Below are 26,840 nucleotides of genomic sequence, written 5' to 3'. Positions count from 1 at the left end.
AAAGCAACTGAAATATCTCAGAGCTAGAAGGAGGTAAGTCACATAATGATAATTTTACAGGACGGAGGAAAAACCTTTTTTTTGGCACATGCAAAGAATGGGACCGGGGCCGCCGCGAGCTGATCTCTTACTTTGCTCTACTGATATGAAGCACCTTACGCTTGCATTAAAGCTAATTCTTTGGTCAATTATTTTATCATATTTAACATCTAGCGATTTTTTTTTATTTTTTTGGTTCATATTTTTATAAAATCATGTTTTTTTTTAGTTTTTTAAACCGTAAATTTATTTTTTTAGTTTTTCTTGTTTTATGAAAAACTATGTATTTTAACATGATTCAAAATATTTTACATTCAAGAAATTTCCCAAAAAACGACTAAAAAGCTTAGGCAACATTCAAAATGGGGATCTTTTGAACTCCAAAAAGAACCTTTATACTCCTTATGGTGCAACAGCCGAACTTAAAAAACGTACAATTGCTCGGATAAATATCCTGTCGAGTAATTGTCTAATTCAACTTATCCATACCAGTCATTAATGCATTTGTGTCAAAACCATATTTATATTACTTTAAAAATTTGAGATACATTTCAATTAAATCATTGTTCAGCAATGACAGTGATTAACAATGAAATGCCAATTGAAGGTTTACCTACACTTTGGCTTGAAATTAGTTTTAAAAAATTATAATTCCCGTTCTAATTACCTTGGAACATCGGAACAAATTTTATCTGATGCAGAACAATCAGGGCTTCTACCTATATTTAATTCCAATTTGTGGGAGCATTTTTCGTCCTCATTTTAATGGATTTATACAAAAATACTTATTAAAATTTTAATAAACTAATAATTAATAGTTAATTAATGAATTTAATTGTAGAATATTGCATTGTCCTCGTATCTGAGGTTTCAGACCAAATTTCAAAAGCAGCTGATTGCAGGAAGTGGACGAAGTTTGAGTTGCAAAATTCCGTTACAAGATACAATACATACGGGCAAAGCTGATAAAGGCGTGTTAAAAATGATTTCAGTTTTGTGATTATTATGATGATTTTTTAATGTTTAACCACAGAGAAAAATAACCATTGTCAATTAAAACGAAATAATATCTTAAGCAGTAATTTATTGCCTTTGAGCCAGGGAAAAGGCACTACATGCAACGTACCGACTGCTCGGTTATCTATATATATATAAATGGAGTTTGGTAAATTTGTTCCCTAAGATCTCAGAAACTACCCGGCAGATTTGGCTGAAACTTTCACCGTTTGTTCTTTTTGGTACTGGGGAGGTTTGTAGATCAGTTCGAAAAAAATCCGATTGTTAGTTTCTTTTTTATTCTAATATGTCCAAATTTTCGCATAAATGCCCCAATATGACGGTGAAAAAATACGTGCACATATTAAAATTATGTGTCCATCGAAAGCGCTTATTTTTCTGCTGAAGATGTCATCTGTTAGAAAGTTCTAAGTTGTATGAAAAACGAGTTATGAGCTTTTTTTGTTCCATGTTCGAAGGCTTTCCTCCATCCAATTCATTATTTAGTGTATCATCTCAACTCCCAGTTCATAGAGTTGTTGAATGTTTTTGTGTTTCGTCTGACTGTTTGAGACTTTTCTCAAGTCAAATTTTAAAGTAACGTTTTTTCCCCAAGATTGGCTAATAATAACTAGATTTGGTTGATTATTTTCCATTTAAACGGAACTTTAGTGTAATTAATGGGGTTATTTTTTAATTATTTGTGCTGATTGAATTTTTTAATCATTATCCAATCTAACAGCAGAAACCTCGCGAAAATATATGCAGAAAGTTTTCAGTAGCGGATGCATTTGGCAGTTTTTTCAAATGTCGCGGTTTTTGAAGTCAAAGACTACGTAATAATGTTGGTCAGCTTTCACCATGTAAACAAAATATCGTCAATCAAAGAATCTTTAAAAGCTTTTTTTACTGTAAAATAATCCAGCAACTAAATTAGGCAAATCCATAAACAGCACAAAAACTTCCATTAATGTGACTTTGTGCACAAATTCAAACCATCGCCAAATTTTACTACTTATTATGGAAACATTTCGGATGAAATTGTTTAGCGCCATTTTATGGTGACCAAAAGTATCTTAGGATATGGCGACAATATCTCTTTAACAAAAATTAGTAACATACCTTTTTACAAAGTAAGGAGGGAGAGCATTATCCAAGGTATCCCAAAACGATTCCCGCAAATTCGGTAACATTTTGAATCGCACCAAGAACCCACAATAATTGAAATTTTCCAAAATAACTAAAGCAAGTTTAAGGGGATCACTGGCGCGCGGCTACATTTTTTTAAACAGTTCGTTCTTCAATAGACATACAGAGAAGGTAGGACTGCATGTAAAAAAAAAAAGTATTAACTGATAAATCTTTTTAAACATGTAAAGTTTAATTTCATATTTCAGAAATTCTTCAAATTTGTATACGCTTAAATTTCGTGTTTTCGTTTCTAAATGAATACTATTTTGCTCTTTTTACTTACTGCTACTTTAGTTTTATGAGTAAGGAAGAAGCTAGATTTTAAATCACGTCAAAAAGGTGTGTTTTAAGTTCTTTCACTTAAAACAGAAAACAAATGCAAGTAACGATTGCTTCTCATAATTATTGCTAACCCAGGCAACGCCGGGTATTTTTGCTAGTTCCATCCAAAACTCCAGTTTTGTCATTGTTTAACTCATCGGTCTGGAAATGTAGTTCTGTTTTAGCCCTGGCTCATGGGCGGTAACTAACTAATTTTGTCCAAGCTTTGTCTTCAATTTACGAGCTGAACCGCACCATGTCTTCGGACTCTCGCTAATGCGATAAACTTACTTTATCTACCAGTTTGCTGGCATTCTTAGCTCCTATAAGATGTCATGTGCCTTCAGGTCGGTTATTCATTATTCCAGACTGATGAACATTAAAAAGGACGAACTCTGGATGGGATAACTGAGCTGTTGGCTAATTGCATGTGAAACAAGATATGTTATTGATTCTTTAGTGTTGATTCTTTAATGGGATAATATTTATCGGACCGCAAGAAAAAAAAATCTCGCGGATCACACCTACTAACCAATGAAGTATTCTGTTTCAGCTGTCAATTCATTTCTTACCGTTGGCCAAGCTTTAACAGGACCGTTGTTTCATGATCAGGTGTAATCGCTTACTGCGCAAGGACGGATACAAGTGAGGGACGATACGGGCGATCATCCCTTCTTTGAGGGAACCTGCATAGACAATTTTTCCGAACTAAAGTCCTAAAACTCGAGTGTAGGCCAATTTTTAATGTCGTTAAGGAAATAAATGCGGCTCGAATCTCATCCAGAAAACTTTCGGAATTGAAGTTTCGAAAAGGCATTTCAGTCGATCCTTGGTGATGTTAGGAGAAGGAGTTTGGTGACTTTCCTTTGGACATTTTGTAAAAACACGATTGTAGACATCTCAGATATTATTAGGGTAAGAAAGGAAATCAGTGACTTTCCTCCGGTAATTTTTCGAAACTGCGGTTTCAAAAAGTGCAATTTTAGACGACCTTCGATGATGTTAGGGTGAAATACTAAAACACGATTTTAGATTGCCTCTTTTAACTGCAAAGCAAATAGGTGCGAGAACCTCCATGGATAAAGTTCTAAATTTTATTTTTTTTTTGAGGAAAATGATGTGTTAGCCACCACCTCCCCTCTAAATGGGTACATCACACACTTAGTAGTAAGTTAAAAATCAACCGCCCCCTTCTTGAAAGAATTCTAGACCCGTCCTAGTTACTGCGCATGTGCACGCTCTAAACTTGATAGATGATTTTTATTACTTTAACTCGTACATATCGGCAGATTACATATTTTTGTGAATCTTGCATTTTTTCTCCAGAACAAGAAAAAAAAATCAGCCCCGCTTTGGAATGTCAAGACAACTTTTTTTTTTTTTTTTTTTTTGCAACTTTGTAACCCTCTCACACACGTAAGTTACACACAAATCATCATATTTTCTAAATATACACATTTTAGCTAGTAATTAACTCATCTTTCTTTAATCTGACGGGCTTCAGTGTTTGTGAGGGTCGAATTTTTGTTTACTAATCTGATGGGATGTCCTTGACACGCGGCCCTACATAAATGGCTAAGATTTGGTGGAGGTACTCGACACGATGCAAGGTACCCTATGACTTACCTCCCGGATGCAGTGCAGCCGTTCGTTCGTCTGCTGGACGTGCCTCTCCATGGGCGTGGCTCCGGCCCCGCCTCCATCGTTCCCGTCGCCTTGGTCGACGGCGGCCTCATCGAAGGGTTCCTGCTTCACCGACTGCAACTGAGAGAAAACAGACAGCAAAATCTAAAGTCTTTCCTTAAAACAATAACAATAAGCAAAAAATTAAATATAAGTTAATAAATGTATGGACAGATTGCATATAATCAACCTTTACTCAGCTAGGGACTTTGAAATAGTTTTGAGACTTCTGATTGGCCGGCCGATAATATTGCGTCGGCCATGTTTTTTACCTCTCCAACAGCATGTGAGGAAAACTCGTTTCTCAGAAGTTTTGAATTCACGTTTGAATATTTTCAATCCCCACCCCAATTTCGAATAATATCTATAAGGTCTTGTTCCGAACTGAAACAATGACTTGATTATGCAAAACAAGTTATGAAGTAGATGGATGACGTTTTTGCGCGATAGCCAATCAGCAGTTCCCGAAACTTTTGCATGGTCTCTGACAAAGTAAAGGTTGTTGATATGCGGGAGGCATAGAATGATAGTTTCATGCGCCAAACATGATACAAATAGCATAGATTGAGCATAGATTTGTATTCCTCTTTAGTTCCTGCATTAAAGTTAGTTTATTAGATCAGCAGGAAGAATTTTCTTCTAAGTTGGAGAATCCCCTAAGAATCTTTGTAGTTCTAACTCTTCACAATCCTTGCATGTTTTTGATTTTGTTTCGGTAAACTTTTCATAAATGTAGATTGACAGTGGTGTGAGTCATTCAAAGTTACTTAACAACTATTTATTGGTAACTTTTCTAGTAAATAAAATAATTTACTTAACAAATAATTTCAATGTAAAAAAAAATGCTGGGAGGACTTTTATCAGATGTCGTATACTTCCCTTAGTCGTTAGCGTTTTGCAATGATGCAAAATCCTTGCAAAAATGTAAATGGAAAACACTCATCGCTTTTTCTTTTCTTTTGTTTTACATTAAAGTTTTTTGTTTGCTAAATTATTGTACTCCTATTTCATTAAGCAAATTGAAAAAATATATATATATATATATATATATATATAATCTGTGGAACCTTCTCTTGCTATTGAACACCCTTTACACTCTAAGACTACATTTTACTTTTTGGTTCATACCATTACGAAAGCGTCACTCAATGAAGCTGCTCGACATTGAAAATGCAACACCAAGAAGGGGTGGTCCGGAAGGGATGAAATTTGACAAAAAGACAGAGACAGCAAGGAACAATAAGTGATCTTTATTTTGAACCGATATTCAGATTACAAAATGAGAATGGCGTCGACCAGTGCTCCACATTTCCTGCCGGATTACACCTCTCCCCACGTCGACGCCACACTCGTGTGCAGAGACAGTCACTGGAAAAACAGAAGTGCGATTCATCTGAGAGCACGACGCTCTGCCATTCCGTCAGCCAAGTCGCTCTAGCAGGGCACCATTCCAAGCGTCTATGGTATGGGGTCTGACGTCTATGGTATGGGGTCAATAGCAGTCTTCTTAACGGACGCCGCGCCGTAAGTGCTGGCCACTTGCAACCAATCGACGGGAAATGGTTCTGATCGATATGGGAACATCCAGGGTGTCTTGCACATGCATCAGAATGGAGATTCATGTCGCTTCACTGCTTGTCGACAGATGCGTCGATCTATGCGATCTGACATTACGCTGGCTGCACCTGCGCCCCTCAGACTTAAATGGCTGAGAAATCCGTATTTAAAGTACGTTTCAGGAGCATCCCGTTAGATGACGCCAGCAGCACAGGGAGCTCACATCAAATCAGAGCAGAGGCAGAACGTCTCTGGTGAGTCCAAAGCAACGCCTCCTAAATACTAACTGCCTATTACATTTGCTTTAAAAGTGATCCTCCGTCGGTACACAAACAACGCTACCTAGCGGCAATACATGGATGGCGTTGCTATGACGATGGGCAACTTTTAATATCTAATGCTTTCGATCTTCGATAGATGGCATTAGCGAGAAGACCGAAATTGTGCTTACTGGGATCATTTTGCTTTATTTGCTTTAAAGCGAGAACGCGATATTAGTCCGATGTTGGGACGTGACCACGATTGGCGCTGCTCGCGTGTGGATGGAGCTCCGATAGCAGAGAAATGTTGACTTAGGGTAAGTCCGCTGCGCTCTCTGCACAGATCCTTGTAATGTATTTGAGAATTCAATGAACTAACTATTCGTCAGAAATAGTGTTTAAAGTGGTAATTGAACTCGTGATTGCAGGAAATAACATCTTAACTAAAAAAGAATACAACGCAATCTAACGGATGGTCCTCCATCACACTAGCCACATTTCCTTGCTCCAACCATTTTCGCTATAGGCGATGCACCGTGGACGCTTCTATATTGGTATTCAGCAGCAACTTGATGTAAGGATCAATCTGCCCTTCCCAGTCCGATCACCATTCCTCTCGTAAAATCGTCTCTCTGCTGGACGTACCTCCATTGTCGGTGGCCTCTCATTCTTTCCTATTACACGCCTCCTACGAGACAAAAACAAATTTCTTCGATGATTCGTCTGGCAGAAACAACGGCACGAATGTTGCCCATTCTACAAGTTCCTTCTTTTTTATCTTACTTCACGTGCGTTGGGGAGCTGCGCGTTTCACATCATTGGCATAAGTCAGTGACTTACGTCTACCCTGAAATTTAGCATACATTTCTAACCACGCCTTCTTGGTGTTGCATTTTCACTGTCGAACAGTGTATGATAGGCTTGCCAGATTTCTGAAATGTTCAACCGGGACACCGAAATGACCCCCCCCCCCCCAGCTAGTATTCAAAAATTCAAAAGGGTACACACACGTGGCTGATTTTTGGAGTATATGGAAGTTATGACTTAGGGACTCAATGCTATGAATAAATGGTTACTAACTATGAACAAAAAACAGAGGTAATAAAAAATGACATAAGCAGATAAACTTTGAACATTTCACGTCTTAGAAATATTTACAATTTATTTCAGTTAGAAAATACACTTTGAATTAGGAATAAAAAGTTGAACACTATTTAGATATAATTTTATAGGACTTTCCTAGAATCTTTTTTGATCTTGTTGCAAAAATCCTCACAAGCTAACCCGGTTTTAACTTTATAAGTCAATGTTACAAATGATAAAGTAATTACCCTAAATAATCCTTCACACTTAATAATTTTACGCCTTTTTGGTCATTTATAATCAAATTTATCTTTTTCCGGCACGTGAAGTAAACCGGCCGGGATGCCGGAATTTTACCTGAAAACCGGGACTGTTCCGGTCAAACCAGAACATCTGGCAAGCCTATGTATGTACAATGAAAACAGGGCTGCGGAGTCGGAGAGAAAAGGGCCAATGCCGGTTACAACTCCGCTTCCGGGAATTTTAGACTCTCCGATTCATTTATCTTAAAATCAGTCCGACTTTAACTTGACTCCGCAGCCCTTGGCAGAGTTGTGAGCTCTGAAGGAAAGAATTCGACTCCGACTCTGCAGCCCTGAATGGAAAGAAATTCTTGCAGAACAATTAAGCATCTAATGTTCAAGAGTACCCGATTGAATACTAATAATGTCGACTTGATTATTTTGAGTCGGTGTAGTAGCTGTGAAGGAAACGGACTGTGTGCGCTAAGACAGGGTTCCCCAACCCTGTGCATGCCGGCACCATAGTGTCCGCCAAGCGTTTCACGTGTGCACGTCGCTTGCGATCAGGGTTTAAAAAGTAATAATAATCAGTTTTAATAAAATACCATGCAAAATCCTAAAATCCATTATATGAAATGGTAATTTCTAAAAGACAATAAAGAGAAAATTAGAAAATTTAAAAGTTCTCCGTTTTCATATCTTAATATATAAAAATCTTCTGTGCAGACGTTTGTCACCGTAAGACTATTAAACGGCTGGACCGATTTTGATCAAATTTTTTGTGTGTAATTAAGTTGTGGCATGCATGGTTTTGAAGCGCGATGGATCGAATCGGAAACGTTTTTGTTAATTAATTAATTTATTTAAACATTGGATGGTTATATCTCCCATCTTAATATATAAAAATCTTCTGTGCGGACGTTTGTCACCATAAGACTTTTAAAGGCTGGACGGATTTTGATCAAATTTTTTGTGTGTAATTAAGTTGTGGCATGCATGGTTTTGAAGTGCGATGGATCAAATCGGAAACGTTTTTGTTAATTAATTAATTAATTTAAACATTGGATGGTTATATATCCCAAATGATTAATATTTATTTTAACCTATTGTTGAGCGAGAACTGAAATAAATATTTAACCCGTTGCCAAAGGACAATAAGAAAGCCAGCCTGCTTTTTGCAATGAAATTTCTACTGTGATATGTCGATTGAGAATAGGTAAAACGTAGAGAGAGAGAGAGTGATGCCTTCATTTCCTGAAAGCAACGATTTTAGGTCATGTGATATATTTTAAAGTAAATTGCTGGAAGTTTCACGCAAAACGTGTGTTCTGTCGTCGTAGTTGAATCATGTAACCAGAATCGGTGCTTTGCGTTTTCCTAACCAAATGATCAGAAAGTACAGTACATAGCAACATTTGTTTATCGGCCCAAATCCATCTGAGTTTTGGCACCAATGTTAAGAATACTTTAAGGATTATCACACTAATCAGTACATTATTAAAGGAAAAGATGGTAGAATTTAAAGACGGAACAAATTTTATTTTCGTCCAGATAAATTACAACAGGGTAGTTCTGTACACAAAAGATCAGTGCAGTGTGGAAGAACAAATCTTTGGTGGAAAGAACAAATTAGGCAATCTATGAAGTTTTAAAAGTTTTCGTTCAAAAGATCGGACCACTAATCGGTCGGAGTTGACATTGCTCACTGATCGGCTGGAAAACAGTAACGTGGTGGCTTGGCGACTTTGGCTCTAAACATTAGAGTTGCGTTATCATTTGTTTACATTTTAAAGCTACTGTTAATGTAATTTATTGTATTTCTTGTTTATTTGGCGAAACATTTAAAATTGCAAAGAACTGTTTTTCGTTTTTAAAGAGATTTTAATCATTTTAGTTGAAGAATATGTTTATTTTAAATCGGGAGGGGGGGGGATGAGTGATTTTTGCTTATTCAGACAATTGTTTTTACTTTTAGCATTTTTCTAAACGATATCCTTTTTATTGTTTTATTCTTTTTCGTATGGGGAATGTTGCAGCGGGATTTCCCGTTTGTTCTAGGTGGGTAGTTAGATTTTTACACTTAATATCTGAGGACGCTTTTTATCCTTTGAGTATGGCTGAGGGAACAAACCATTAAGTATGTGAGAAAAAGGAGTTAATAAAACAACTGCTCATTGGGCATTAGATAAATCAAGATGTAATAAATATACGTATTCTGACACCATAGCAGCTTAAAACTTTTTTTTTTTACTTTTTTTTTCAACATAACGGTTCAAACACTTGATAGTTTATTGAAATTTTTTAACTTTTCAATTTACAAAGTTTGAACAGAACAACTTCTGTCGGGTCCTCTAGTATACTTGTGAAAATCATAATATTCGACAGTAAGCCACATACAATCAAAGTACATATCACGACTTACACTACCCTGGGAAGGTGAAGCGCAGTAACTGCAATTTTTTCATTTTTTATTTATTTGTATTTTTGTGCAAGCTTGCTTATTTGTTAGGTATCTACTGGAAATTAGGAACGAAGAAAACAGTAAAATTCAAACATTTCCCAATTGCTCGTATGGAATCCAAAGTACGTTTCTTCAAAGAGGTCATAACTTATTTCTGCAGATACAGTGCTTTATCTACCACGGCAGTACAGGGGAGCACTTTGACGATTGCTTACTACCTTAAAATATTCCTGCTAGACTAATTACGAAACAATGAGAAACAAAATGTAGTTCCGAAAATCATGTTGACTTTAAACTTCGTACATTTTATGTTTCGGACTTTTTATAGTTTGCTTTCATAATTTAGTATTTACTTATTTTGAATGTAACGTTTTTGAAAAAATCTTTTTTTTTTTTAAATTAACTTGACCTTTTTTTCAAATTCACTGTGTATTTCTTTTTGCTATCTACACCTCTTTAATAACAATTTGAAAAAATTAATGGTGCCCGCCGTGTGACCGGTATTTTAGTATGTGCTACTGAAGTCTTGACTTAAGCGAGTGATGGGAACGAAAATTTCGCGTTGTGAAAAAAGTTATGTGTGCCACTTTTTGCCCCCCCCCCCCATCGAGAATAAAAAACTGTATCGTTCAGCATAAAATATCGTTATGATTCACAGTTTTTTCTTTAATTGTAAGAAATTTCCTCTTCCTCTTCCCATATTCACTAGGTTTAGATGAAGCAGCGCGCTTAGGTGCTGATGTTTAGTTAAATTTCCCACTTAGAATGAAAAAAAAAAAAAAAAAAAAAAAAAAAAAAAACTGAATGCAGGGGGAAATGAGGCACGTTGAAGGGGCACGTTGGACCGATCTCATCTATTTTAATACTATTCATATTTTTTTTATTTTAATTTATGATGAACAAATAGCACCTATGGCCCTATACAAATTCTATAGGGAAATCACATGGTCCAATTATACTGAACGAATTTTATTCCAGAAAGTGCTGAATAATTTTCAGAAAACTGCATCTTTATTTTTTTAATGGGTTTCATAAAGATTTCAGATAAAAAAAAAAGAACTTCTTTCTTAAAGTAAGTTTGTTTAGCTTACAGTTATTTGCATTTTTTTCACTTTTTGTCGCAATCAAAATATATATATATATATATATATATATATATATATATATATATGACCAGGGGCGGACTGGATTCCCCAAAAGGGTGCCAACTTTGACTACCAAAGAGCGCAAAAATACGAAGGAGCAAAAACACCCCCACGAAGGCGCAAAAGAAAAACAAAACAAAAACAAAGGCGCGCAACACGTTTGAGAAAATAAATATGCAAAATAAAATTTTTAGAAAAAAAATTGAATTTTTGATATTTTTAATTCAAATTATGATTTAAGGCATGTGCGTTTGTATGAGTGTAGGCATGTGTTTGTGGGCGTGTGGAGGACGTAGACGCCATCACCCAGGTTCGGCACCGCTGACGGATTTCGGTTGACAGTGGAGTTCGCGGAGTTAAGTTTTATGCTTAAGTTAAGTCTTGAATGAAAGCACACGATTTGTAACCATGGCGGCATTTTTTTTTCCTTTTAATAAGGCACAACAACAAAAAAAAGAGGTGCACAAGTTTGAGGACGCAAAAAAAAAAAAAAAAAAAAAAAACACCGAAGGCACACAGGTTTGATGGCGCGATAAGGAGCAAAGGCGCATAAGTTCGAGGACGCAAGTAGAATAAAAGTTTGAGGGAGGCGAAAGAAAAAAAAAGAAAACAGAAGGCACACAGGTTTGAGCCCCCCCCCCCCCCCCCCCGTCAAAAAAAAAGTAGAAAAAGAGAAACTAACGAAGTTGCACAGGTGTGAGGGAAAAAAAAAGGTATCGAAGGCACACAGGTTTAAAAAAGCAAAAAATAAAAAGAATACTAATAAACCGGGGAGGTACAAGTTTGAGAGCACAATAAGAAATGAAAACGTACAGGTTCGAGAGCGCAAATAAAATAAAAATGGAAAAAAAATAAAGGTTCGAGGGCATAAAATGAGAAATAATAATAAGAAGTAAATGATAACGCAAAGGTTCGAGGGCACAAAGAAAACCGTAGGCGCCCAAGTTTGATAGCGCAAAAAGAAAGAAAAAAAGAAAAAGAACTGAGGTTCAAAAAAAAAAAAAAAAAAAAACGAATGTGCACAGGTCTTTAGGGCAGAGAAAAACAAAGACGCCCAGGTTCAAGGGGGCAAAAAAAAAAAAAAAAAAAAAAAAAAAAGAATGAAAGAAAGAAAGAACTAAACAAAGTCGCACAGGTTTGAGGGCGCAAAAAAGAAGAAAGAAAAAAAAAGAAAAAGGAAGTGGCACACGTTTGAAGACGCAACTAAAACGAAAGAAAAAAAAATTCGAGGACGCACCCCCCCCCCCCAAAAAAAAAGAAAAATATACGGAGGTGAGAAGGTGCACAGAGGGCGTTCGAGGGCGCACAGGCGGGAGAGCACCGATGGCCTGGCGGGCCATTCCATTCTCGAATATGACACCATTTTTTCGGACCAAGAACATGGGATACGTTGGTCCACCTCTTTGCGGGGCACGTTAGACCTGACCAACGTACCTCATGTAAGTAAAATGACAACGTGTATGAAGTACACATAAAAGCATTCAAGAGTTAAAAATTCAGCAAACAGCTGTTGCGGAACTATCAAATGAAGGCCCCTTCATCAGTGCATTAAAAAAATGAATGGATCACCAATGCAAACCAAATGACAAATGAACGAAAAATGAAAGGAAGCTAAGGAAGTAGACAAGGAACCGGAAACTATTACGCCACCAGAACAGCAAGGACACCTATAAAGATGAAAAACGTCGCGGACGAAAATTTTTTTGCGTCCCAAACACCAGGGAAAGGGGACGTTCTCGACAAATCCTAAACTACTGAAACAGAATTTTTCCATCAGATGTAATAAGATTCCCAAAAATCTAAATCGTAAATCGAAGAACACCTATAAATAATTTTGGCAGAAGAAAAATCGAAAATATGATTGTAAGACCATGATGCGCAATAGAGGAGCGTTTTAAATCCTGTTTCTTGACATAAATTTCATGTTCTTTAAGGCAGAATCTAAAAGAAAATCGTGTCTGTCCTATGTATGTCATTAAGAAATACTATAAATGCTACATCTGTCGAATTCCTGAACCGGGTGTTAACCGTTTAATTTTCTCATGAATGTTCAATAATTATTTTTTCTTTTGATTTTTAAAAAATAATTGTGTACTAATGGTGAATGCTTACTGCAGTTTTTAATTAAAGATGATTTATCAATTACAATCAATTTAGTATGTTATATTGATCTTGAAACCTTGTTTTTCATTCCATGCACAAAAGAAAATAAATTAGTTTCAGTATTGGGTAATATTTATCACTGAAATTATAACAGAAGTTGTTTTCGTAAAGCGGTTCAACGTGCCCCACGAGGCGGACCCTCACGTGGGGCACGTTGGTCCATTTTGCAAGGTTCCGTTAAAAAATTAATGTGAAAAAAGCTAATCAACTCGGTATTTTCAAAAAATTTTGAGGGGATGAAGAAAAATGTTTAGTGAAACTTATTGTAGAAAATTTAACTGCTCGATATACTTTTTTGATGATATAAAAAATTAAAAGCAGAAAAGCGGACCATTGTGCCCCATTTCTCCGTACAGTGTTTATTCGTTCACACTAAGAAAGAGAGGTTTAGATTAGTAGGATGTGGAGACTTCCTCCTTCAGTGATGCTAAAGGATTGAAAATTTATTAGTAGCCAATAACGAAGCCTACTCTTACGCGTCGCTCTTCGCTTTCGAAAAATGTCGTGTTGTGGACGAAGAGTTCTCGTTAGTTCTAAGATACGTTAATCATGAGAAATCGCTTGAAATATCCATTTCATGTAAGTTGAATCGCACTGTAGCGCAAGTCCACTGATTAAATATATTGTTACAGATTCTGTAAATAGTAATTATTTTTGTGATTAATTTGTCGTAATCTAGCTAGATCAGACGATGTTGTTACGTTATTGTAGTAACGTAACCTGTAAATAGTTTCCTGTAATGAATATACAGACCCTATACATTAGGCTTAAGTATACGTTCCCCTATTTTTCATTGATAAGGTTTGTGAATGAAAAGAAGATACTAGAAGCATTTGGAAAATTGTGGAAACTTTTCGATGTTATAAAAAGCCGTTACGCATGATAAAAAGTTTAGTTTCGATTGAGAATTTGTACTGAGAGTGTATTAGCTCTGTTTATTGCGAGGCATTTCGCTGTGTTGTTTTTCGTATTTGGAAGTAAATACGTGTGTAACCGTTGAGTTTACGGTGTTGTGTGATATTTGCTTAATTGCTGATGATTAATTTAGCAGTTGTTGACGCTCTTTCCTGTACATAGTGTAAATAAATTTCCTGTGTTTTTAATCAAGAACTGTGTCGTCCTTTCAAGAAAGTTGGAAGTCGCACCGGATCCGTTACAATATACAGTCGGACCTCCATATATCGAAGTAGCAAATTTCCGATAAAAAATTCGATATGTAAAAATTTCGATATATAGAAACGATCTTATTTTATCGTACAAATCTCCTAAATCACTAAAATTAAAGCTAATTTTCGTGTATAAAACCCAATTTCTAATTTATACGAGCATCGGATTAAATGAAAGTTGAAAAATAAAAAAAATAACAGAAATTACATTTTTGCGCCGTCATACATCTTCATTCTTCTGCAATTAACTTGATTCGCAACATTAGGGGGGGGGGGGGCTTTCGTTTTGACAGTGTAATCGAGAGAAAAGTAAAAAATCAATCTACTTCACTTGATGATTTTTACTGAAGCTAAAAAACTAGGAATGATTATCAACTGACAAAAGGGATAACTCGAAACTGATTTTACAGTGTTACTGGTTACAACTTAGATTTGAAATAAACTTGAGAGAATTTAAGAACTCCAGAACGGAGCAACGACCTATCTACACAGCTCTCAACCCCAGATACCTTATGAGTTTCGTAGCAAACTTAAGTGAACATAATTTTCTCCCGTAACTTTCATTTTTCATGAGACAAACAGTCTGAAGTGGAAAAAAAAAATCTACGAATGTATGGAAATGTTTTTCGATGTATAGAGATTTTTTCGATATATAGAAACAATTTTTCTATGTAATGAACATAGAAATTTGCTGAAATTTCGATATATAGAAAATTTCAATATGCGGAAGTTCGATATATGGAGGTTCGACTGTACATACGCCTACACCCGACGTGAAAATTTCTTGCTACGGCCTTGATTTGACCGTACTCGTGTTTGCAGGGCACTATAACATTGTATTTGCTCGCTAAATGCCAATGCAGAGTTTTTCTCGCAAACAAAGGTTATGATGCTTCATATAAATTTCTCTTAAACCATCTATTTGTTCGGTTATATTGGGATCTCATTTTAACCGGACACGAAATTCGGGGGTTTGGCTGTAATCGTTTCTGCGAGGTAAAAGCAGAGGAGAGATCTCAGTTTTTCGTCCCAGGGAGAGCTATGTGGGGCCCTATCGCGGTCGTCGGAGAGGCGGCGCGGGAGGATGATAGGGTGGGGGGCGGCGAAAAGGGCATCGGTGACCACTTGTTTTCCGCGGGAGCAGGCGACCGGTTGCCAGGGGCAACGGGGGATCGATCCCAACGGCTTCCCTTCCATCTGCCGAAAATGGCCTGGGGAGAAAATGTCAACAGCCTGTCGATGGCAACACCGGGCGGTTACCGAATTCGCAGAGAGCTCTTTAGCGGTGAGCGCGGATCGCTGTCCGAAACATCAACTTGGGTCCAGAAATTGCCGATGAGAAACTCTGTCGCAGCAATTATGATCCAAAAGTCACGAATCGTAGATCTTTCGTAACAGAAATCCCGAAGCAATCAACAGTCTTAAACGGCAGTTACGATGTAATCATAGTGACTAAACAGTTAGACTTCGTGCAACAATGAAATGAAACATACTTATTGGATGATACCAAGCTTGTTCTTTTTGAGGGAGGAAAAAAAATATCCCAAGCAGTTTTAGTTGATAAGAATGCAGCATTTTTATTGAGTGAGTTGATAACATGTTTAGTCCTTTCACGAAAGAAGAAATATCGCCAAACATTTTTTTCAGTCAAAGGGGAAAGGAGAACCTAGTTAAATCCTTCACTGTCGCGCTGTTTTAAGCAGCTAACACAAGTAAACGAGCTGATGTGTGCATCACATGACTTCCTTTTACGCCAATTTAATGATAATAGTGCCTTGGAGTAAGCAAAGAAGCACTTTAAATATTTTTACCCCAAGTTTGTTGCGAACTGAAGTAAAAAAACGTTGTATACAGATTAACTTTCTCAATATTCGACATTTTAATGTGATTCAATAGTTAACTCAAAATATCGCCAATAGTGACCAAAATAAAACCAGATTATATATTTAAAAAAAAAAGAAAAAAAAAAACACCGCAAATTTGTCGCCAAGTTGACGAAAAAACTTGGCGATATAACACCAAGTGTTTGCCAAATTATAACACCACTTGAGTTTACATTGAAATTAACAATGATTTTCCCTCAAAAAGGTGTAAAAGACCCCCTTTGAAACATCCGAATGCAACCAAAAAGGGAGGTGCACAACTAGACCCCACCAGAATTTTACGCACCAAATTTCAACTTTCTAGGATACCGTTTTCGAGTTATGCGATATATATATAAGCACATACGCAAATACACACGAACATACGGACGTCACAAGAAAACTTGTAATTAATTTGGGGATCGTCAAAATGTATATTTCGGGCGTCTATACGTTCTTAGGCATATAACCACGTGTTATCGGGTTAAAAAAAAAAAAAAAATTCATTTGGAGGTGAGCAAAATAGAAATTAAGACCGATTTTTGGGTGAAAACTTTTTGCGAATACAATACTTCCTTTAAGCCGTAAAAGGAAGTAAAAACAGATCCTAAACCTAAGGTGGCAATGCAATAGTAGGATTTTCCTGATAAGTAGTATATAAAACTAATGATCATTCTATCGGACAAATAAATCCAAGTCCAAAAAGCTAAAAAATAAAAAACTTCTTTTCCGACGCAATTTTGTCAATAAAAAGTTTCTCGTCGAAATCTTCAGATAGGATCAAAAACAAGAAATATATATGTTAATATATATATGTCTTCTGTGCGGATGTTTGTCACTATAAGACTTTTAAACGGCTGGACCAATTTTGATCAAATTTTTTTGTGTAATTAAGTTGTGTTAAGGGTATAACTCCTAGATGATTAATATTTATTTTAGCCTATTGTTGAGCGGGAATTGAAATAAATATTTAATTCGTTGCCAAAGGACAATAAGAAAGCCAGCTCTGCTTTTTGTAATTAAATTTACTACTGTGATTTATGTCAATTGTGAATAGATAAAACGTAGAGAGCGAGAGAGAGAAACCTTCATTTCTTGAAAGCAACGATTCTAAGCCCCGTGATATACCATGTTAAAGTTAAGTACTGTAAGAAATCGGGTTTCTTTCACAAACCAAATGATCAGAAAGTACAGTACCTAACATCATCTGTTTCTCGGTTCAAATCCATCTGAGTTTTGTCACCAATGGCAAGAATATTTTAAGGATTATCCAACAAATCAGTACATTATTAAAGGAAAGACGGTGGAATTTGAAGACGAAACAAATTTTATTTTCGTCCAGATAAATTACAACAGGGTAGTTCTATATACAAAAGATTAGTGCAGTGAAAGATTTTTATCTTAGGCGGAAAGGACAAATTAGGCAATGTATGAAGATCATTCAAGTACGCAAGGAAAGATAGTAAGTGAGACAAATGCTCAGCGAGAGAGCGGGATTTAAAAGTTTTCGTTCAAAAGATCAGACCGCTAATCGATCGGAGTTCGCTTCGCTCACTGATTGGCTGGATTACAGTAAAGTGGTGGCTTGGCGACTTGGGCCATAAACAATAGAGTTTCGGGATTATTTGTTTGCATTTTAAAGCTACTATGTTAACGTAATTTATTATATTTTTTTTTATTTAACGAAATATTTTAAATTGCAAAAAATTGTTTTTGGTTTTTAAAGAGTTTAATTATGTAAGTTGAAGAATGTTTATTTTATATCGGGAGGGGGAAAGGGTGAGTGGTTCTCACTTATTCGGGAACTGCTTTTACCTTTAGCATTTTTTCAAATGATATCCTTTCGATTGTTTTATTCTTTTTCATATGCGGGATGTTGCAGCGGGACTTGCCGTTCGTTTTAGATGGGCAGTTAGTTGTTTACACTTAATATCTGAGGACGATTTTTATCCTTTGAGTATGACTGAAGGAACAAATCGTAAATTTTATAAAGATCTTTCAAGTACACGAGAAAAAATAGTTAATAAAACAGCTGTTCAGTGGGCACTAGATAAATCAAGTTGTAATAAATATACGCATTCTGACACCAAGCGGCTTAAAACATTTTCTTTTCACTTATTTTTGTCAACAAAAAGGTTTAAACACTTGATACTTTCTTGAAATTTTTCAACTTTTCAATTTACAAAGTTTGAACAGAACAACGTCTGTCGGGTCCTCTAGTCAATTAAAAAATTAACAGGTTTTACGGGTAAATGTTTGAAGATTTTCCTCGAATCCTATTGGGCAACGGCAAAAGTTGTTTGCGCGCATGCGCTTTTCGGACTTGTGCCAGGGGCGGCAAATAGGGGGTCAAGAGGGGGCGGTCGCACCCCCAAATGTTTTGCGCAGAATGATAGAAAATGGGTGAATTCAATTTATGAAAGTCGGTAATCACTGTTCAAAAAAAAAAAAAAAAAAAATCTCGCTGGTTTTCAGAAGCTATTTGATGAAACACGACACATTCCCAGACTATAAAAAGTGTTTTTCGTTTGTTGGATGATAACTTAGAAATTTTATGAAGTATTTTCCGGCCTTTTCAGAACATAGAAAACTGATAGAGAACCGTGGTTAATTTTTAACTAAAGAAGACATTGCCTCATATAGGCTAAGTATTTCACACTTTTGTGCCCAGTGTAACGATGGTATGTCCAATATGAGAGCCCCATGCAACCCATTTTACATTCACCTTTACGCTCATTTTTTAAGTGTATTGCTAGAAACACGTTTCATCTGTTCAATGCATTATATGCTTTCTTAGAAGCTTCTTAAAAATGCATGTGATTATTGAATAAGAAAAACGTATCGACGAATACCAGTTATGTGGCTCTGTAATTATGCAATCTCGGAGTGACAAAAAATGGTCTTTAAGAGTTAAAACCATAAAAACATTACTCTATAACTTCAAAGCAGTGATTTGACGATTGGAAGAATTATTGCAAAAAGATTCTTTCAATGGTGAAAAAGATCATGCCCTTTATTTAGCATGATGAATTCGTTTGAATTTTTATTCAATTTGTTTGTACTGAGGAAAGTTTTTGAAAAATGCTTTACTCTATCAAAACATCTTCAATCCGCTACCCTTAATTTTCGGACTATTCAAGCCACAGTCCAATCTACAACTGATCTGTGCACCATACTACCATAGTTCAATCTACAATTGAAATTAAAAATAGATTTTGCATATTGTAGATGTATATTTCAATCAACCATTTAACTTTTCAAAAAAATCTTCTTCCGAGACAATTTTTAAAAACAAAAGTGACAAAGATCCACATGATGATATGGAGTCAAACATTGATTTTTTAAATTTTGCATGAAGTAATAGGTTTAGTTTCGAATGAAATTAACGCAAGATTTGATGATAATTATTTTTCTGTATTGTTAGTATATTATCTGGATCGGATTTTTGAAACGAAAAATAAAATGTTTCAATTATGAGTAAAATTTTTAGCACGAAGCAAGAAAAATTACAAGCAATATACTAACAGAAAGGTTATCATGTCCAGAGACTGCAGTTTCGTTCTTGTTATGGACTCATCAATCTGGAATAGTGAATAATAGAGCTGGAGGCAGATGATATCTCATTGAAGCTGAGAGTGTCGAAGAGACCAGATTATTCAATGATGAAAAATTAAGCCCCTCACAATTTTTGAAGTTGCCTGGGTGATTTTGAAGAGCAAGATATAAAAAGTGTTTTCATACATAAATTTGCTACTTCAATTATTTTTCAACTATTCCAATCAGCTCAGCTAGTAGAGAAAGATTTTTTTATGTCTCAGGAGGTTAGAGAATTATTTTCGAAGCACAATGGGCAAAAAATTCAAACGAAGTCATACATGCTGAAGAGCATGAGCTTTTTCACCATCTTTTATGTTTAGATGTACCGGAAAAACAGCACGACACTGGGCACTGATAGATTAGTAACACGATTCCCTGCCTTTTTCAAATTCTAAAAATCATGCATTAAAACTTTTCAAAAAGGTATAAAACTTTAGTATCGCGATGTTTTGTATGATAACTTATTAGGAGGTGATTCAAAATTTTAATTGTTCCTAAACACTATTTTTTATTCATATTAAACCGATTTTATGACCACTTCCTGTTAACTAATGCGTATTTGGGACAGCACTGTGGTAATACATATTTAAGAAGCTTGACCCCCCAAATGAAATGCTGAAATGCCGCCCCTGACTTGTGCCCGTCCAATAGCTCGTGTCGGCAGCCCATAGAACCGGTTTCCAGTTATGTATCTAGTTAATATTACATCTATGCTAACACAGTTTTTTTTTTTTCAACAACAGCAGTTCTTTCAACATGACACAAATTTTCGCAAAAGTTTGCCCCTGAGATTAGTTAATTGTCACACAGAAAGATATACAGTATATAGGAAACTGTGTTGAAAACGTGTTTTAACCAGCTGATCTATATCAGCTAGATCTAACTCGTGACATTTTCAGCTGCAATCATTGGTCAATTCGCAAGCGTTGCCATTCAATGCGTTGCAATGAGGCCTTTTTTTTTAGCTTCCAGGTGCTGTCTTTATATACAGTGTGCTTACTAAAGTCCCTTGTCACCCCCTTAATTTCGAACGGCTACTGCTATCTTTATAAACGTGGTGTCTAGGTATAGTAAATCGAGTATATGCGCTACCGAATGGCACCACTCACAGCGCCACCTATTGGAAAACTCCGAAGTTAGCTTTTGTATCTCGAAAAGGCTTTGAGATAAGGGGAAAAAGTGAATATCGAAATTGTGGAGCGTTATCGATTTAGTATGGAAAGACACCTCATTGACATGAACATGACAAATAGTACGGTTAAAACGTGCATTTGGTTTTTGTGATTTCACGTAAACGTCCCGGATTTACGCTCCTGTGACGTCACGAGATTTAGACAAATATAGAAATAATCTTCCGGGTAAAACGTGATACCGAAATTTCAAATAAAGATACAATGTTACAGCTTGCTTGTTATTCTTTTTCTATCTACATCATTTTCTCGCGCCACAGTGTGGGAAATAACGGAAAAACAAATGCGTGTTTTAGCGTTCTATTTTTTGCATTGATGTTCACAAGGTGTTTTTTAGTTCTCAATCGATGATGCTCTACAACTCTGTAAATTATTTTTTCACTCTCTTTCAATCCGTATTTGAGATAGAAATTCAACTCCTCAACAGGTGGTACCGCAGTCGGTTTTAGTTGCCGTTCCGAACTTAAGAGGGTGACAAGGGACTTTAGTAGTGGGCATACTGTAAATAGATTTCGAACTTCTTGACTACTTTGAATAACTGTTAGCTATGTTTTGGCCTTGCGACTGCAGTAACACATTCACAAGCTCTATGAGAGTAACTACCTAAGAATTTAGAGAAAATGGATCTAGCAGTTTGTCCGATTTGCACGGTAATCTTTATACATAAAGGGCTAATCTCTGTCCGGATGTCCGGGGTAAACTTCAAAACTACTGGAGGGATTTAACCTTTTTTTCACCATAGATAGCTACATAATCGTCTTTACACATAAAGGGCTAATCTCTGTCCGGATGTCCGGGGTAAACTTCAAAACTACTGGAGATATTTTAACCTTTTTTTCACCATAGATAGCTACATAATCGGGGAACAACTTAGGCTATAATTTATTGCTAAAAAACTTAGTTTAAGAGCGTCGTGATCGAAAGCAGTAAATGTCATGTAATTTCCACATCAAATGCTTAAAGATTAAAACCCATTGTTTCGAAAATTCGTTGCCTAACAACAGCAACATTAAAAGTAATCATAATGTAAATTTTGAATCAAGGCTTCTCCGGAGCAAACATGAGTCTAAAGTCATTTAAACATTTGGAAACTCACTTTTTGCACACTTAGGTAAACATAGTAGAGAGCATTTTTTCTTTCTTTTTTTTTTTTTTTGTTTGTTTGTGTAATATTTTAGTAAATAAAACGCACAGTTTTTTTTAGTGATCTTTGTTTCTGTTAGATATATTTTGGAAATTCTTCAAATTTTTATATGCTTCACTTTGCGCTTTCGTTTCTAAATGAATGCTCTTTCGTTCTTTATACTTATTGCTTTTTTACTTTTATGGGTAAGGATGAAGCTGAATTTTTAATGACGTCAAAGCGGTGTGTTTTGAATTATTTTAGTTAAAACAGAAAACAAAAGAAAGTAGCGATTGTTTCTCACAATTATTACTGACCCAGGCAACGCCGAGTATTTTTGCTAGTGAAATGTAAAGGAGAATCGCTAGGAAGGTACTGCAAGAGCGGAAAAGTGACCGGAGCCTTGAGTAGTCGAAAGAACCGCTGGCTTTTTTTCTTTTTTTTGTGTGTTTTTGCTTTTGAAGGTGGTTTGGCATGCGAAGTGAACGGGGGCGGAGCCCCCCAGTTCTAGGAACAGGGATTACATAAGATAAGCTAAGGAAACACCGCGTGATACGAATTTTTCAATGGGGAAAATTAAGAAAGGAAACAGAATATAGTCTTTAGGATCGATTTCTGTATTATTTTATTTGTAATTTTAGTGCGCACGTATCACCGAGTACTGAGGTAATAATCTGACAAACGTATGCCATTTATTTACCTCAAAAAAAAAAAAAAAAAAAGCATGCAGAGTAATTCAGGAATTTATCCACCTTCGAAGAAGGATGACGTAGCAGGAAGAGAAAAATTAAATATACGGCTTTAAATATTAAGATAATGCCCTGATAAATGACAAATAATGAATCAATATGAATATGAAATAGATGTAAAATTAATGGTATCTGCTGATAAAATAAACGGTTCACCGACTAAACATGTTTATCTTATTTTAGGACAATTGTCAAAACATTAATTGTTATTTTGCTATAATATTATATGCTATATTATTTTCTTATTTTCAATAAGGAAAAATTAGGAACTTTCCATATATACATAATTCTTAACAAATTTATATATAGCCGCAAATTTCTGCTCATGTGAACTTTTTTTAATAATCAAATTTATTATCCTTATATATATAATAGCGAATTCACTGATCGAGTAACGCTGACTTTACCAACAATGAAACTCGCGACATGTCAAGATAGTTTGATAGTATTTTTCGGTAGTGTTTGACACGCATGGAAGTGTTTCATTTTGAAACGGCTGAACTGGATCCGGTAACTTGACCATTTTACTGGTTAAACTGTCATTTTAGGAGAATGAAGGAACGAAAAAGGGGTCACAATGAACGCTATCTACTAGAGTTTAGGGTTCATCCTCTGGAGTAAGGGTCAAAATTGCAACTATCAAAATATCCCCAAATGTAGAAGCAATTTTCATTCGTCATACCTTGAAGGGCGATTTTCTCATAGACTAATAATAAGAATAGACCGAGCTGTGGTAACCCTTTTGCTGCTCATAAACCAAACCATATGACTGGTGGATATCCTAGCAACAGCGGTCGTTGATCGTAGCAGACGATCAACATCAACGCCCCAATAAAATTAAAATTTGTTATTCTAAGTTGTAAATATTTTGTTAATATAATGAGTTTTTCCGTTTAGATATAGTACTGTGCATTTTCTTTAGTCAACTTCCATAACTCTCTAAGCAATTAAAGATGCAAGCGCCCAAAAAGAATCGGCAAACGGTAAGATTTTTACCTACAATTTCAATTTAAGATCCTGATTAGTACATTTTTGCGTTAACGCAAAACGTTTAGCCATTGCGTTCACGCCAACGCTGACGTAGCAGTTCCAAATGAAATAAAAGTTACTGAAAACTGTGATCAAAAACTAATTACTAATGTCAAAATAATGCATAACTAAAAGAAAAACAGTTCAATCTCTGCACCTGGAAAAAAATTATAATGAAAACACATTACGTCTTAAAATACATGTCGAGTGCCAAACTATAGATAATGTTTCAATCTAGCAACCATGTTGCTAAAGTTTTCGCCAAGCCTCCCACCAGTCACATGATGTATCCATGAACCAATTTTTTCATCAGCAAGTCTGAGAAAGCTCGGTCTACTCTTATTATTAGTCTATGGATTTTCTAGTTTGCTAATAATTTGGGTGATTTTTGTCATTTAAAAGGAAGATAAGTGTTCAAATTTATTTTTTCGATAAACTTGCAAGTGCTCTTGGCGATATGACATAAAAAAAGCCCCTTAAAAAACTTAAGACTTACATACCATTTGCACACAAGCACTTCATTTCCTGCTGCTTTAATAAACGAAAACACGCACTCCCTAAAAAGAAAAAGAAAAACGAAACAAAATGCATTAAATGGCTAAAGGAATCGGCCATAGCACAAACACAAGCATTCATACAAACAACACGTGCAGGGTGGCAACAAAACAAAAGTAAAATTCTCTTACCCGTAATAACTGTAACCAAGTGTGGTTTGGGTAAGGGACTTCTGGATATTAAACATACAAAAAGAATTTCAAAAAATAAAGGAAAAATAGTTTTTTAAATATGAGTTGCGGAACTTAAGAACATAAAAAAGCATGACTGGGGAGGGTAGGGACAATGCAGGGGAAAAAGTTAGTATGTTTAAATCCACATCCTTTTCTTGAAATCAAAATATACGTAGTCTTGATTTTTATGCTGATGTTTTACAAAACCTGCAGTTACTCGAAACAAGGTTTGGAGGACTTGCGCCACTCTCATTCTATATTCTGCGACATGTGTGTTTTAAAGAACGTAAAAATGCTGGGTGGTAATAATATTACACCAGATTTATTTTTGGTTTTTAACTACATTTGAAACATTGAGAACATATTCACCAGTTAAAGTACATTGTGACCGAGACCGGACTACCGTGTTATGTGAGCGATGGCGTAAACGTTAAATGGGATGAATTAAAAAGCATCTCATATGATTTATGGCTGCCACTGATAGTGTCTGTTCTCAATGAAGATCTCTACTCTTAATCTTGTTCTCAATCAAGATCTCTACTCTCAATCTTATTATCAAACAAGATTTCTACTCTCAAACTTGTTCTCAATCTAGATCTCTACTCTCAATCTTATTCTCAATCAAGATGTCTACTCTCAATCGTATTCTCAAACAAGAACTCTACTCTTAATATTGTTTTCAATCAAGATAATAGTCTTTTGAGGAAAACATTGTGATCGCAAGAACAATCATATTTTCACACTGGATTTAATAATACAAAGAATATTTATGATGATAAATCAGATGCGTTATGAAACTCATGTTACCGCGAATCAGTCGGTAAAATGCTTGTGTTTTACTGACAGAACAAAGATGTATCGAACCAGAAGGCGGTTAAATCAGAAAGATAACACCACTCAAACGAATGAACCGAGACTGAAACACTTATTTACCCTATCTCACACTTGTAATTTCCATACATATTTAATATTTGTGAAAAAGAACAATATGTTAAGGAACGTTAGAGCTAAAAAGGAAAATGCGAAAAAGTAATGCAATGCCTTCCATAAAGTGCTACAAAATTATTGAAAATAACGGTTGTTCTCAATCAAGATTACATTTTCTTAAGTAAAATTTAACAGATTGACTAATTGTGATCAAAAGAGCTATCATATTTTTCACACTGGAGTTAATAATACAAAGAATATTTATGATGATATATCGGATGCGTTATCAAACTCATATCCCCGCGAATTTAGTCAAAAATCATTCAAACACAAATAATTGCTGATTCAAAAATTTTGGAATGAATAAACTGTTGAAAATGTTTAAGAATTATTCTCTTTAAAGCTGGACACGTTTGATAGTTGATGTCTTCAATTTTCGTAAAAATTTCAGGATGTGTTATTGGTACTATGATAAGAAAAAGTGAAGTTTCTTTTTTTAAAAACCTGATTTGTTTGTCCTTGAGTAGGGGTCAAAGTTTAAGGTCGTGGAAAAAAAAGAGCTCAATATATGATTGCTTTATTTCAAAACCAATTCTGTTAAATGTGGATACTACTTCATACTAGGTACATGCTAGCATACATATTTTGGTGGCTCACTCATGAATGTTTGGTCAAGGTTACAGAAAATTTTATTTCAATGGCAGCATGAAAATTCTTGAGCTTGAAGTACATTTGGCTGTTGATTCGTTCTAGTATTTATGTGAGTTTGAGCTCATAAGATTTTGAGTAGCACGCATAAAAACTCGTGAAAAAACGCTCGTTTATACTGAAATCATCATATTTGAGACCGTTTAATTGAGTAAGATGATTGATCTCATGGTTTTCTGACACGAGTCTAAAACTACACCACGTAGAACATAATTACAGCTCTTGCTCAAAGTTATTGACTCAGGCGTTTTAAAGTAATTGACCTAAAACTTTGATTCTTGTTGTTTCAAATTATCAAACTTGAGACCGCGAAATGAAAAAAGTTGATTAGTTGCCATGGGTTTCTGATCTGGACCTTAAACTACACCACTTGGACTATAACTACAGCTGTGTCCCAAAGTTGTTAGCCCGTCCCGAACAAAATTATTGACCTCCAAACTTGGCCATTAAAAAAAAAAAAAAAATCATCGACTTGGAGATCGTTTAACTATTTAAGCCAAGAGAAACCAATGCTGCTTTATGGTTTTCTTAGTACAATACTGTGGTGACTAGTTAATCATATAATTATTTCTGAGGGTTACTCACGGCTTTAGCAGATATCTGAGCCCAAATAAAGCAAA

At 35.6% G+C, this 26,840-nt stretch overlaps 1 protein-coding gene across 1 annotated transcript in view; it reads right to left on the bottom strand.

Moving 5' to 3' along the window:
* The window catches only part of LOC129228284 (zinc finger MIZ domain-containing protein 1-like), a 141,817-nt gene extending 117,421 nt beyond the window's left edge, over nucleotides 1–24,396 (bottom strand). The window contains exons 1-2 of the mRNA XM_054862959.1: nucleotides 24,358–24,396; nucleotides 4,174–4,311 (exon numbers count right to left, since the gene is read on the bottom strand). Coding sequence (XP_054718934.1) covers nucleotides 4,174–4,311; nucleotides 24,358–24,360 — 141 coding nt within the window. The 5' untranslated portion in view covers nucleotides 24,361–24,396. The remainder of the gene's footprint in view (nucleotides 1–4,173; nucleotides 4,312–24,357) is intronic.
* Nucleotides 24,397–26,840: the final 2,444 nt, after the last annotated feature.

This window comes from Uloborus diversus, chromosome 1, assembly GCF_026930045.1.
Source record: "Uloborus diversus isolate 005 chromosome 1, Udiv.v.3.1, whole genome shotgun sequence".
Lineage (NCBI taxonomy): Eukaryota > Metazoa > Arthropoda > Arachnida > Araneae > Uloboridae > Uloborus > Uloborus diversus.
This window is presented reverse-complemented; position numbering and strand designations above follow the sequence as displayed.